Source organism: Syngnathus typhle, linkage group LG5 (genome assembly GCF_033458585.1).
Source record: "Syngnathus typhle isolate RoL2023-S1 ecotype Sweden linkage group LG5, RoL_Styp_1.0, whole genome shotgun sequence".
Taxonomy (NCBI): Eukaryota; Metazoa; Chordata; class Actinopteri; order Syngnathiformes; family Syngnathidae; genus Syngnathus; species Syngnathus typhle.
Window position 1 is genome coordinate 5,484,832 of NC_083742.1, and position 14,948 is coordinate 5,499,779.

At 39.1% G+C, this 14,948-nt stretch overlaps 1 protein-coding gene across 3 annotated transcripts; it reads right to left on the reverse strand.

Moving 5' to 3' along the window:
• Positions 1-80: 80 nt before the first annotated feature.
• rabl6b (RAB, member RAS oncogene family-like 6b) lies at positions 81-14,695 on the reverse strand. Of its 3 annotated transcripts, none has more exons than XM_061278522.1 (17): positions 14,543-14,695; positions 12,730-13,078; positions 12,332-12,466; positions 11,954-12,001; positions 11,761-11,790; positions 11,344-11,396; positions 11,101-11,189; positions 10,871-11,011; positions 8,548-8,653; positions 8,356-8,459; positions 7,889-8,274; positions 6,304-6,451; positions 5,708-5,911; positions 3,655-3,907; positions 2,981-3,164; positions 2,498-2,556; positions 81-2,416 (listed from the first exon to the last, which is right to left on the reverse strand). In XM_061278522.1, exons 2-17 carry the CDS (start codon positions 12,857-12,859, stop codon positions 2,231-2,233), a joined length of 2,256 nt encoding a protein of 751 aa, XP_061134506.1. In that variant the 5' UTR covers positions 12,860-13,078; positions 14,543-14,695; the 3' UTR covers positions 81-2,230. The 3 variants fall into 3 exon arrangements, with proteins under 3 accessions (XP_061134506.1, XP_061134507.1, XP_061134509.1); XM_061278523.1 differs by lacking the exon at positions 14,543-14,695 and adding an exon at positions 14,389-14,523; XM_061278525.1 differs by lacking the exon at positions 11,761-11,790.
• Positions 14,696-14,948: the final 253 nt, after the last annotated feature.

Consider the following 14,948-nt stretch of genomic DNA (forward strand, 5'->3'; position numbering starts at 1 on the left):
CACTGGTCTTTCCCTGGTAACTACCCACAACTTCCAGTTTTTTTTTCCAGTCACATCAAAACATAAAAAAAAGCAGCATATTCAGAAATATGTTTGCATTTATTGGACAACACTGTCAAACTCACACAGTGTAAAGATGGAACATGTCATTAAGAAGTAGGGAAAAAATTATGGGATTATTTTTTTCTAAATTACACTATTTAAATTTGGAAGAAACCTCATACTTGGGGGGGAAAAAACAGTTTCAAAGTGCATGTCAGTTCTACAAAATATTACTCGTTATATGAGATCATCTCGCATTTTTCCAGCCGACAACAACTTGATGGAAAATCAGTGACACTTGTCATATATTAATTTCATAATAAGTTATTTTCTTGCTGTACATACAGGCTTCATGCTTCCTTGAAACTGCTTTCTGCATTTATCCTCTATTAATCGGAGAAGGAAAAAAACATAACCAATGCTGTTTTGTTGCAGCTGTGGAGTTTTAAACACACTTAATAAACCAATAGAGTGTAAACTTGGAGTGTGGGCGAGGAGGTGGAAACAAAGAATTTTTCTAGTACTCCACTGTTTTGAAAGACAGGTATTTTAGACACGCAGTCTTAAGATGATACAGTAAAATTCTATCAGAAGCAGCCAATCTGCCCTGAAACATACAGGCATGACAGTCACTTGATTCCTTAAAACAAGTGGAAATAAAACAATTGAACAGGAGAAAAACATTGCAATGTAAACAGAGATATGAAAAGCTGCTTTGTTTTGGAGTTTTCACCAAAATGTATACTAACACAACCGTGTCACCTTGTAGCAAAACAAGACCATAACAAGTAATCAGATCATTAGAAATGGAAATGTTGCAACATGCAGAGACAGATAAACACGAAAGGACACAAACCAAAAGACGAAGCCTAGTAAATAGGTCACTGCAATCTTAAAACCGTTATAAATGGAAATTCAGCTGCAAATGTGCAAATCTGATTGCAGATCTAAGATGAATTTAAGAACACTTAAAATGGTTCATAGCGGCACACCAGTCATTGTAACCTCTGATAAGGCATCAAAAGAAAACAGAATTTAGATGTGTACAATGCTTGCAAGAAAAGCTTTAAGTCGAGTGATGATTCTTCTGCAAGATGCTTCAAAAGATCACAGAAACATCAGGCAACTGCAGTTTTGCTACAGTCACACACAACAAGCCAATTTTAGAATTAGGGCAACTAAATCGGTTGGTCCACCATGGTGTCGACATAAGACAATTCTGTAGACAAGAGTGTATGTACTCATGCATGGAAATCATTAATTAGATGAAAGACATAAGCTAATGCTTAAAGTTGTGACAAATAAAACATGTGCTGGTCTGACCTTTGATTCAGGCTACTATAAAACTCTTGACCTGGAGATCATTTGAAATCTAAACGGCTGTTTCTATGAGATACAAAACAGACTGATGATTGTATCTTTTTTTTTAAGGTTATTTGTTTTAGGTCAGTTATGTACATATAACCATCAAAATTAGCAGAATGCACATATATTTCCATCTTCCCATGCATAGAGTGGCATGACAAAGACCAGCTGGAATAACTTTCATGGAAGGTGCTGCTGTAAAAAAAAAAAAAAAACCTGAAGAAAAACTCCAATGTTAGTAGTCTGTAAAATGCTACTCAATGGTGGAAAGAAGAAGATTGTTGCATGGGTTAACTTTACAGTTGTAAACTTGGAAAGAAAAAAATGTGGTGTGACACGTCAAAGCACAAGTACAGAGACAAAAGGGGAGGCATTTGATACTTGGAGCATGCTGGCAAACATTATCCCAACCACACCAAGATTGAGACAAAATGGTCTTGGTTGTCCTAATTATCGAGACTAACCGGAGATGGATTTCTTGAGGAGTATCAAATCGTCACAAATGTTTAATCACATTAAAGAAAGAAAAAAAAACCCAGCTGTACCGAAGGTCATTTTGTAGTCTCCTTGTTGTTTCTAGTTGAATAGAATGAAAGACACCACGTAAATGCAGTCAAGGAAACCCCAATCAGACCAGTAGAACAAACAGTGTCACATCCAGAGTGTCTGAGATTTTACTTGGTGGTTGTTGGTAGCCTCATGTATTGCATTTTGTATGGCTTGGGATACAACTTTGTGCACATACAAGTCGGGCAACCGGGTAGTGATCTCACTCTTTGCCACGGTTATTCTGAAGTTCATTTTAGTAATAGAAGAGGATATTCTAAAGTTCTTCATAATCTCCATCTTCTCTTTTGGTGGAACTCAACCCGCCTCCTAGAAAGTCTTCCAACTCATCCATTTCTGTTTTCTTGGTCCTCGATTTCTTCTTCTTTTTCTCTTTGTCATCAACAGCTTCGTCTTTTTCCTTTTTCTTATGTTTATGTTTCTTCTTACTCTTTTCATCTTCCTGAAAATGGAGCAGGATTATCAAATCATTTAATCAAACTAAAGCACTAGCAACCTTTTGTGTGATTGTGCAAAACTTTACCTCTTTGCTTTTTTTCTTCTTTTTCTTCTTGTCTTTGGAAGAGTTTTTGCTTTCTTTCTCTGAAAACAAAGAATATAATAACATTAGTTGCGTGATGTGCAAGGATAGTATCCATTGACAAATAATCGTCTCACACCAACAGATACACGTTTTATGTGTTTCACTTGGCAAAAGCTGTGAAGGGTCCTGGAACCAGCTTATCCGTAATATGTATACCACTTTCTAGACTTGCCCTTTCAGTTAAATGTTTGCTGTAAAGCTGAACACTGCAGTTCATTTAATTTCTATCCAGCCGTCCATCACCTGAACGGCTTTATCCTCATAAGGGCACGGGTGTGCTAGAGCCTATCCTAGTAGTCTTAATTTGTTAACAGAAATGTCCCCTTGTCATGGACTACAACAAACCAACAGTCTGTTGATACATAAACAATGAGGCTGCGGGAGTTGCGGTAACAACAAAAAGGAACATTTCCATGATCTTGCCTTCGTGCTCCTCACTGCTCTCTTTGGTTGCTGAAGGTTCTTCTTGGATGCCAAGACCAAAAAGATCAGTCACATCCTTTTGTTTAAAGGAGATCACAGTGGGGTTCACAGGTTTTGGCACCTTGGCTGACTGGACGTCATCATCTGAAAGGTCAGATAGATCATCCCTGGCAAGGAATGTAGTCTGAGGATGACACAACAGTAGGACTATGGGTATGGGCGACAGATGATTTCATTGGGAACGTCAAGTAAATATGTGACATACATATCCATCCTTCACTACAGAAGCTTGGGTTCATATTTTTTACCCCATTCATCAGCACATTCATAGTTGTAAATAATTTTTTTAGCATTTTGTCCTACTCAAGGATAATTTTGTCCTACTCATGAACAAAAAGCTCTGTGAAGACATTGGGTGTTTGTAGACACGTTTTTTTACAATCTATGATATACTAGTAAGTCTGTTATATCTCAAACAAAATATTTTAGGTTGCATTACCTGACATGTTTCAGCTTGTACTTCCGCCTTCATCAGAGTGAGAAGGCGGAAGTACAAGCCGAAACATGTCAGGTAATGCAACCTAAAATATTTTGTTTGAGATAAAAGAACCAGTGAAGTGATTAACAAGTAAAAACAAAATGAACTTAGTACAACTAAGTCTGTTATACTTTACCTTTACTATTTTTGGTGTGTCTGATGCATCAGACTCAAAGTCAGGGTCATCCACAACAAAAGAGAGCATCTGTTGGGCCACGGGGCCCTCAGGGTCAGTGTCAGAGTCACCAGCAATGGGTAAGACTCCTTTCTTTTTTCCATGCTGCTGGGTGGGCTGTTCTTGTGTTGGAGTTAAAGTGAGGAAGATGGGAGCAGCAGATTGGTCACTGGGCTCTAACGCCTTAGATGCCACCTTTGGTTTGCTGATGCAGCTGAAAGAGAGAGATTTACCAATACTTGATAATGTCATTATATCTTCTTTCCTTCTATTTTTTGTACCGCTTGTCCCCATGGGGGTCACAGGTGTGTCGGAGCCTATCCCAGCAGTCTGCAGGCAGTGGGTGGAGGACACCCTGAATTGATTGCCAGCCAATCGCAGAGCACACAGAGACAAACAACCATCCGCACTTGCACTCACACCTACGGGCAATTTGGAGTGATCAATCGGCCTTCCATGCATGTTTTAGGATGTGGGAGGAATTGTAACCGGGGAAAACCTACGCAGGCACTGGGTAGGACACCCCGTTTCTCAAACATTGGACCTGCTACCTGTCAACTGTGAGGCGGACGTGCTCGCCCAGTCCCCCATGTGCCACCCGGTTTCTCAAACATTTGAAATAATGCCTTGGGGCAAAATTCTTATTAGTCGTATGTTGCACTTTGCTTCTCTGCACTTGTATAAATCATGTGATTTGTACTTTCCGAAAAAGTTTTTTGATTTGGATATACTGTACCTGTTAGCCAAAGAAGCAGCATTTATAATTAACCTCTGACTCAGTGCTTCTCAATTATTTTCTGTTACGCCCACCCCTAGCAAGAAGAAATCTATTCGCGCCCCCCCTCCCCACCGTGACTATCCTAACTTGTCTTGTAAGTCGTAAAATGTTGCACTGTCGCAAACGTGACAGAAGTAACAATGAGAGCGCCACTGCCCCCTGCTGTAGTAAACGCGCAATTACACTTTATTCTAGTACTGCCAAAAAAAAGCCTGTTCCCCAGGGTCACACGCGCCCCCCCAGGAATAGCACCGCGCCCCACTATTTGAGAAGCACTGCTCTGACTGAATGTGACATACCTTACCTTCATACCTTTTTACGTTGAACTCGTGTGTGTAGAATTAATTTTTCATTGCCAAATACAAAAAGACTCCCATCACTCTCTGAGTGCACTTATATTTATGGCAAATATACCGTATTTTCCAGACTATAAGTCACGTTGTTTTTCATAGTTTGGCCGGGAGTGCAACCTTTAATCAGGAGCGACTTATACGTGAAATTATTAACACATTATTACTTGACTATTAACACATTACTTACTTACTATATTATAGTTGATCATTTCACACGTTACTTTCACTTTAAACCGCATGAGGGCGCACTAGGCCTGTGAAATAATTGGAGCCACCACTGACAACGAGTCTGACCACAGCGCTGCATGTACTTCCGAAGTCACCAGCTGTGTTGTTTATAAGTGACACGGACGACAAAGATTTCGATGGATTTAATGATTTGGAGTGACACGGATGGTTTGATAAAACTGCTATTTATGTTATAGTGATTTGATATATAGCTTATATATAGTTATATAGGCCTGTGGAATTACTGGAACCGCAACTGACAATGAGCCCGACATCAGCGCCGCAGTCCGGAGTCAGCAGCGGGGTTGTTTAGACAGAGGACAGAGATTTCGATGGATTTAATGATTTGGAGTGACACGGATGGTTTGATAGACATGTTATTTATGTTATAGTTATTTTAATAACCGTTAGTTACGTTCTCAGTTCCTCGTTTCTTTATGTAACGTTAGCCTACTGTATTGTTTAGCCTGTTGTTGCCTATTCATGTCTGTTTTTGGTGTTGGATTTTGTCAAATAAAGTCCCCCCAATATTGCGCCTTGTACTCCGGAGCGACTTATAGTCCGGAAAATACGGTAGTTATAGGCAAAAAGTAAGATAACTTGTCATACCATGCATTAGGCCAGTCAACATGTTTGGTGATGTGTCAAGACTTACGTTTTTAGTTCAGGTTCACTGTCCAGGTCATGGTGGTTTTTACCAGAAGGGGCTATTAGTGTTTGGTCATCCTCATCACTGGTCAGAATGATGTCTTTGTTGGGAGGCAGCGTTTTAGGCTGTGGAAGACTGGGCTCCGTGTCATCTGGATCAAGCTCGTCCTGGAAACCAGACACCATGGGGTTTCCTCTGTCTTCAAAATCACTAAGATAGATAATGAAAAACCAAATACACATTGTCTAGTATGTCTATTCAATTGAATGTAGTTGTGTGTGTAGTTCTTTAAACAATCTGCATCCTATTCAGGCATCTATACAGAAAATTATAATACCCTCAAGCAGTATTAATCAAAACAAAAGCAGGTTGTTAGGTTACAGCTCATCTACCCCTAAATGGTGGGGGTGTACTGAAGGACACCGCCAAATAAAAATGCAATGTTGCAATTTTTTGAAATAATGATTGTTTTTTCAGATATAGAAATAATTGAAATAAAAGAAAACAGTAACAACAATAAGCGATATTGATATAAATCATTGCGCAAACATTCCATCACAACTACCGTAATATTCCCCCCAAAAGTTAAAGTAAGTGCCCACCTGTCACTGTCCACTGCTGCAGCTGGCTGAGGCACCTTTGTCTTTGAGGGCAAACTGTCCTCGAGGAAACTCTTGTCCAGTCTGTCGTCTGGCACAAAGTCATCCACGCTTTGTACTACCGTAGGACACACTGGTGCAGGTACATCCTCTGAGGAAAACATTGCATCTCACTAGTAATCACGATAATAGTTACAATATTTTCTTCTTGTTGATTATGTTAGTGTTCAATTGCAGTGCAACTGTGTTGCAGTCTTCCTACACTAAACGTGGCAATGAAACAGACATTTTAATACCCGCAAGTACTATGAGTATTTTGCAGTCTTTGAATTTCTCAGGCTCCGGCTAGGACTTGTGACTACCCTCTACTTAGTTAATACATAAAGCCCACACACCCTTTTACAAATGCCAGTTGTTTTTTTGTATATAAAACAAATTACACAATGATAAATACTTACAAAACTTTTTCCACCATACACATGACCAAACCTGTACAACTCAAATTGGGAAAAAAACCACATTTGATTGGGGAAGTAAATATTAACAACTGACAATGTGGTTAGGTGCACACCCTTTTAACTGAGGAGGTGGCTGTGCTCACAAATAACCACGTCGGAACACACCTACCACCATTTTAAAGGGAAATGAACAACCAAATTTTCTTTATAATAATACGTTATGTGCAGTCGGACCACAGTGCTCTGATTAACGTTTTGTATGTGAAAGCTTTCACAGCGATCTCTTTGTTCAAAAGTATAAATTGGGAGAATGAAACAAATGAATTTTCAAGGCATTAACTATGCCATGGAAAAAGTGAAGATAGTCATCACCGTGAACAGTACATCCCTCCAAAAATTGATAAAAAAGATAATTGGTTAGGTAGGCTGCAAAGAGGTGGACGGCAAGATTGAGAAACCTACCAAATGCTTTTCCAACACTAGCAACTAATAAAGTATCTGAACTTGGTATAGGGTCAATCTGGTGTATTTTAAATAGTGGCAAGTGTGTGTGTGCTGAGTCTTTTTTGCCATGGCTTGAACACAATTGCTTAATTATGAAGAAAACCCAATGCCCACTTATACTATATATATATATATATAAAAAAAAAGGGGTGTGCACACTTCTGAAAACAACTTAGTTTATATTTTGAATTCCACTCTGAAAGATTTCTTTTCATTTTCAAGTGAGTTGTAGATGTTATAGGTCACATTAACGTTGAAAAAAACGTTTTGCATAATAAGAATATATACACGATGTGCACGCATGCAAAATCGGTCAATTAAAAAAAAACAGCATAAAAAGTAGCATTTTCTAATTTTCAACATACTCCAATGAGACATCTAAGCGGCAGTTTCAGTATTATATTTCTAGTGTTCATATATATGTTATCCAAGCTTTTCATTCAAGAAATGTCTATTAATCTTGGATTTAAAACTAAATAGGACTGAATAAAGAGTTCCTTCAAAGAGTGAGTCTTCTACCATGTCAAGTAATTTTATGTGAAGTAATTCTACAGCTTTTGAACACTGCACCGATGTAAAATGCAAAAAAGAAACCAATTCAGGGTTAAGGTATAGAGGAGTCGTACCTGCTGCACTAACAGAAGCTTCAGGGACAGGCGATGATGACCCAAACCATCGAGACATGAAGCTGCGTTTCTGGGGGGCTGATACTGGCGCAATGGAGGACTGAAGGTGTTCTGGTGATTGCGCTGAAGTCTTTAACTCAGCGGAAGGCGAGGCTGCTCTGCCAACGGCTGCAGCGAGAGCTGGGACCGAAGAAGCCGTCACAGAAGGCGACTGTGAGAGTGGCTGGGAAGGGATTGGGGGTTGAGGTGTGCTTGGGCTGGAGCTTCCCGTGGAGGCCCCACTCGGAGGAACAATGGGGGACTGGGAGCCTGAGGACGGACTCTGACCATTGGCTGGACCAGGTGAGCCATAGGCCTTATTGCGAGACTCTAAGTTTTCCAGGAAGCTATAGAAATTGAAATACATTACAACAATGACGTTATCAACAAATTCATAACACAAGAAGAGGGAGGGAGAGCACTTGTACATTTCATAATTTTGATCTTCTGTCTCCTGCTGCACACAAAGCTCTTCTAGGGTGGCATCCATGTCCAACTGGTTGGTCTCCAGTTGCCTCAGAAGGGTCTCTCTCTGCATACACAAAATCACAAAGTTTAGAATCTGCAACAAAATCGTTAAGCGTTCATATTAATAATAGCAAGTGAGGGAAAAAGATTACCTGCAGTTGTAGGAAGGGGATGTTAAAAAATCTGTGCAAGTATTTGAGGCCGAAGCCATTCTTCATCGAGGATTCAGCATAGTGGATGTAGGATGATCCCATTGGTCTGGAAAACACAATGCTTTCAAGTTATATTTAGAGCGTTCAAACTCTTAAATGGACAACTAATTTCATTATATTATATAAAACAGTGCTTTCAAGTTGAATTTAGAGCTTTCAAACTTTTAAATGGACAACAATTTTCATTATATTAGAGTTCTTCATTTGGCAATGTGTAATAATTGATCACTGTGTAAATCATAAACACTTATTATTTAAGAATAGTATCAATCTGTTACTCTAATAGAATTCCAAGTGTGTTTTTTTGCTACTAGGAGGCAATTCAACTTAGCGTATTTTCCGCACTATTAGGCGCACCTAAAAACTTACATTTTACTAAAAAAAACACAGTGCGCCTTATAATGCAGAGCGCTGGCTAGTGGATGCATACCGCAACCCTAGTCAATCTCAGTTTGTTGCAGTATAGCTTCTATTTTATGCGCCTTATAATCTGGTGCGCCTTATATATGGACAAAGTTTTAAAATGGGCCGCTCATTGAAGGTGCGCCTTATAATCCGGCGCGCCTAATAGTGCGGAAAATACCGTAATATGACTGGAATTACCCATTGACACGAAAGCTTCTCAAAACAACCATGTAGTAGTTCAGCCAGATCTGATGTCAAGTGGGCCTCAACACTAAAATAATTAATATAAGGTAAAATAACAATTTGTTGGTACTTTCCCTTTGTTTGAATGGAAAGCAAAACCAACACGAAATAAAATTCCGGTAACACAGAAGACTAATGTTCCGCTTCCATCAAGACAAGCATGGAGTGTGTTGCGTATGTTGTGCTGCAACTGCTGATGCGTTAAGTTCGACCAAAAGGTTGTGAATTTGCACCACTATCAGAACTTTAATCAAACCACCTCCTGATGTGGGATCTCCAACTCAGCAAGGAGACAAATCTTACAAGCCAGAAATACACTAGACTTCATCTACTGTACTACTCATGTAAACACTATAGTTACATGTGATGTACATTTATAAGACTAGGAAGCACTGGGAGCATGCAACTCTGGCGTTACAATATTCCGCGCTTTCCGACTCCGCCTTCAAAGTCAATGCAAGTCTTTCTTCGATGGAAAAAAAATTAGGTGTTTTCTCAGCGTAAAAGCCAAACGAATCAATTTTCATGATCAATGATGCTTGTAATTTTTTTGACGCTTCGCTAAGTAAGTCTTGTGGCATGTGCTGCGCAATAGCTGAATTGAAATACATCTTAATTGTACAAGGAAATGGTTCCATCTTTATTTTTATTGACTGATTGATTGATTGAACTTTATTTATCCCACAGTGGGGAAATCTTCTTGTCACAGCAGCGTACAAGAGTGCAAGAATACAAGAAACAGGTGCCAAATGTAAAAATGGATAAATTACAGACAAACAAGGACAAAGACAAGTGCCACTAGTAGTGACGACACGGGAGGAAGCCAACACATGATCAGGTGCCGCAATTTTTACAGTATGTGGTTTGCACCCAGGGTGGGGTGGCCATGTAGTACGTGATTAAAATGTTAAGAAATAAGACAGAAAATGAAGAAATGAAAATTAGTGCATTTCTCCGAAAACAATGGACTATCCCGCCCATTGCCAAGATAAAGCAGTTATTTCTTTCTGTATTGGTGAGTATGGTCACAGAAATAAAAGATTGAGAATCTACACAGACATAATAAGCAGCATTTGCTGCTCCCTGAATCAAGCTAAATGTAAATGAGGACTTTTTTATGGTGAATGCACTACATGAAAATGCGAATTTTAAGTAGCTACAGTAAACATATTTTATTAATACAAATGTAGTTTTAATAATTGAGTTCATGCACAAATTTTAGAATTGGTTTTAGTGGGCGATTGGCATCGTAAACATATAACTTTCATCATAATATGATAAGAAATATCTCTTGAAGCATTTTGGGAGAATGCAAAGCAGTAATCAGGGCAAGGGGGGGGGGGGCTGTTTATTTTAAAGGAACGAAGATACAAAACATGATTTGAGTTATTTCATCTTTTTGGTTGTGAAGTACATAACTACACATGTTCTGTGAGAATCTACAATGTAAATCGTCCAGAAAATACATTAATGAAACATGAAAACGCATTGAATGAGAAGGTGTGTTTAGTTGAGCATTTTGTTGTTTCTAAAGACTCTTACAATTGACCTTTCTCGCTTGAGGTGATTGTCTTGTGTTAAGGAGATGCGGCATTTGGTCGGAGATGATATTTACCTGTTTAGTCCAGCAATTAGCTCTCTTATATCATCAGGGAGGATGACCCGATGCTCACCCATGTCTCTGTGGTTTCCGAGCACACAAACTGGTACATGAGTAGGAACTTTGGGAAGTTCCCTTAAGATGTAGTTAAATGTCCTGAAAACATATTGCGGACATTTACGTCTACTCCCAAAAACAACTTTTAGTATACCCTCAAGTGAGGACACAGTTCTTACGATTCTTACCATTGCTTGGTAATGTCAAACATCATGATGACTCCATTGCAATTCTTGTACACATCTAGAAACTCCGCGTCAAGGGCTACTTCATCTGACTGCAACACATAAAAGTATTGATAATACATAAGAACTGCCACATCAATTTGATTTGGTAACAGCCTAGCAGAACCACCCCCCCCCATCACTGACCCACATCCAATGAGTAAGCTATTTGTTCTTAACACATGACAGTCATGTGATTAATATTACCTCTTGTGGCTCATTCTCCAGTTTCAAATTGTCTCCACGCTTTTTGCCTTTGCCTGAAAGATCAAGATATAAGAGGGATTACATCAAATGTAGGGTTCTCTTCTCGCTTTCGGTGAGTTTGTGGGTGGAGCAAGCAGAGCAGTACATACTTTTCTTACAGAACTGCAGTGTACCAATGCATCTCAAAACGCTATGCTTCAAGTATAGTAACCCAATATCACTAGTATCAGTAAGCTTGGTTAGTGTGTAGATGATCTGGGCTACTATGGTAAACACAGCAAGAAAACAGCCAAACTTTAAGGTGTAGCCAAACTGCAAAACACGAGAATATCAATTCTCAGATAACAATGGAGGACGGTGTAGCATACCAACAGCACACAACAGTGTTGAAATTCTACACACTAGAGTGGCGCTCACCTACACCTTCAGGAAGAGGATATTTTTGGCCTGAGATGAGCGCGAGGGGTTCAGAAAAGAAATGAGTGAGGACAGGAAACAAAACAACAACCACGCATGGAGTCATGAGATTCAGCAGTTTGATCTGTGGCGATGAGGTCAGACTTGGCAAAAAGCTCAATACACCATGACACACATTTTCACCACCACTTACCTTTGTCAACCACGTCCCACACCTCGACCTTGACCACATCATCAGTAGCTGAGAAACATGAGAGGAGGTTTAATTATCTAAGTGTTGTTTTGCTGAAGAAGTTTAACACAGAGATTATGATGATACGCTCACACAGATTCAGTGACTGCTCTATTATTTAGAACACTACAAGAAGGGCAAGGGCTAGTACAGCAAAGCCAACAACGAACAATTACCAAACTTGGACTAAATCGAACTAGTTTACCTTGATATGGAGCCACTGGAATGAATAAAAAGGCAACAGTACATGTAAATGTGTTCACATGAGCAATACATTAAAAAACAACACAGACACACTGACCATTGACTAGACTTTTAAAGATGTTAAAAACCACCCACTTTTGTAGTTCCAATGAATGCTCGTGGCTTGTATCTCCTGAGTGGGGATGTACTCTTCCACAAACTTCTTGCCCTGCAGTCGATACCATAAAGTACTCTTTCCAGTGTTCCGATCGCCGCGGATGACGATTTTCACTTGAGTAAAATGAAGTGGGAAAAAAAAAACACATTAGGAGTTTAAATATTAATGCCAATTTGCTTATATTCTAATTGAGTATTTGAAAAGCAAATTTACACAACACCTCTAAAAAAAATGTTCCCGTGACTTATTTTGAATTCTACACTCTTTCTTTCGGTGTGTTTGTACTGCACGGAGAAATAGGCTATGTATGTAACATAAAAGAAGATTGTGTGTATATGAGTTTGTTTAAAAATGAAATGTTTGTTTGAAAGCTTACTATTATATTGGACCCCTTTAGCGAAGCGTCTTTGCAAACTTTGGTTCATGGACTGTAGGCCAGCAGGAATGTTCTTGTCCCTGAGCTGGCCCGGCTCAGACCCCACCAGCTTTTTCAACGCCGAAAACATTTTTCAATTTGTCAGAAACTTATGATATGATCAAAAAGGTGGAAAGTGGGGTTTTTCGGAATAAATTGATCATGCAACAAACTCTATAAAAATTGCAATGGGGAGTCTTAATAGGTACAAAAGTTAATTGTCAACACTCTGATCTGGTAAGAACTATATTTGAGCTGTTGTGTTTTCCGGCCAGTTGGAAATAGAAGAGGTCATCATGCTGTTCATCATCTGTGGGGGAGGAAAGAAAAAAAAAAAACAGAACATCAGGGGAATGCATTTTCCTTCATTAGTAATTCTTTTTATAATACAGTACAAATGAAAATCAATCAATCAATCAATCAATCAATCAATCAATCAATCAATCAATCAATCAATCAATCAATCAAGGTAATATTTATAAACTGCGGACCTTTCTGTCTAAACACCAAGCAGCTTTCTCCCATATTCCAAAAAAAGAAAAACAATTGATTGACTCTAAATATAGCTGCAAAAGTATATTCTACTTTTCAATGTGCACCCTGCGATTGAACTTCAACCAGTCCAGGGTCTGCCCACCTCTTGCACGGTCAGATGGGTCAGGCACCATTTTAGCTTTGACCTTTAGGATTAGGGGTAAAGAAAATGAATGGATGGGTGTATAAATGGCAGATAAAAATGAAATGCTGTCAATATCCCCAGAACTACATTTTAAACTGTGTGGATTTTTTAAATTTAATATGTAATACCTTATGGAATATGGGAGGAAATCAGGGCACCCAGGAAAAATGCACGGAGGAACAGGAAGAACACGCAAATTCCACAAAGGTAGGCAAGATCCCAGATTTGAACCTACAACCTCTGCACTGTAAAGCAAGAAGTGCTAACCAGCCAAACCATGCATCTAAAGTTCATAGTCCATCATTTAAAGTTTAATGGGGCAAAAGTAGATATCTGGGCAGGTTGTTGGCGGTTTGCAAGTCTGTACCCTGAGCGCCAACTACTGAGGTGCCCATGAAAAAACCGGAATCCCCCAAACCCAGATGCGGTTGACATTTTTTTGTGCAGTGTAAAGTAAACAGCACTGGTACAGAATATGCAAGTAATAGTAGACTTATGGGTTAGAACACAAGACACAGCATTACTACAGCATGAAATGATGTCAATACTACGCTGTATTTTATATTTTTAAAAATAGAGACTCTCCTTGATGACATGAACGGAAACAAACTCTTGTGGCACTTCAAGGCTCCAGTGGTGCATCATGACATTATCTATGACATCATCCGAGAAGTACATGTGTATTATGTAAACGCACTCAGAAGCGGTCCGAGAGCATTAGGAATGTCACAGTTCTCCACTATATTTATTTCTTTATTACTAAAAATTCCAGGTCGCGGCAGAACTCAATTTTAACGTAACCACCTAGCATTGGCTTTACGGACTGTTAGCTCGTTTGGGCACATTTAGAATTTTAGGACAATAACGATTAGAAACTGCGATGATCGTGAAGATTCTGACAACATCGAGCGTAACTCAAACCTCGACCAATTTTAACCTACCTCTAGATAAAGGTAACGTTATCCCTAGTCTCCGTTTTAAGTAACAAATGTTAGCGACACAGTCCGCACTAGCTTAGCGTTCCCCTCTGCGGACGTACATTTGTGGCTCCATTGGATGATGATTCCCGAGTGGCAATGGACAAAAAATACTCACGGAGTTGTCGAAGAAGAGAAAGTGCAGTTCCGTCATCTTCTTTTAGTCAGAGCTCCATCCCTAAAAGAAATATTACTGCAGCTACATTCCTTTGCAAGGATACGAGTATCGCCTATTCTAAGCGCGACTCAATACATTCGACTTCCCTTTACTCTTTCACAATAAAGCTTAACAGGATACGAACGAGCGTGGTAGAGGCACGTTTTATGTTAATAATAATAATAATAACAATAATACTAACAATAATAATAAAGGCTTCCAGTGTAAAGACTATTATTTGAAATTTCCAGCATAAAACCTTTTTATTTTAAATATGTGTATTACAATTGACTAGTTTTGTAGCAGTACTACTAGTAGTAGTAGTACTTGTTTTACTTCAATTACAAAAGAACAATGAGAAATAATG

Coding starts and splice junctions, on each gene's coding strand:
- rabl6b (XM_061278522.1), bottom strand. CDS start 12,859: ATGTTTTCGGCGTTGAAAAAGCTGGTGGGGTCTGAGCCGGGCCAGCTC. Junction 6,452..7,888: donor AGCTTCTGTTAGTGCAGCAG/GTACGACTCCTC, acceptor TGTTTTCCTCAG/AGGATGTACCTGCACCAGTG. Junction 3,165..3,654: donor ACACACCAAAAATAGTAAAG/GTAAAGTATAAC, acceptor TGTCATCCTCAG/ACTACATTCCTTGCCAGGGA.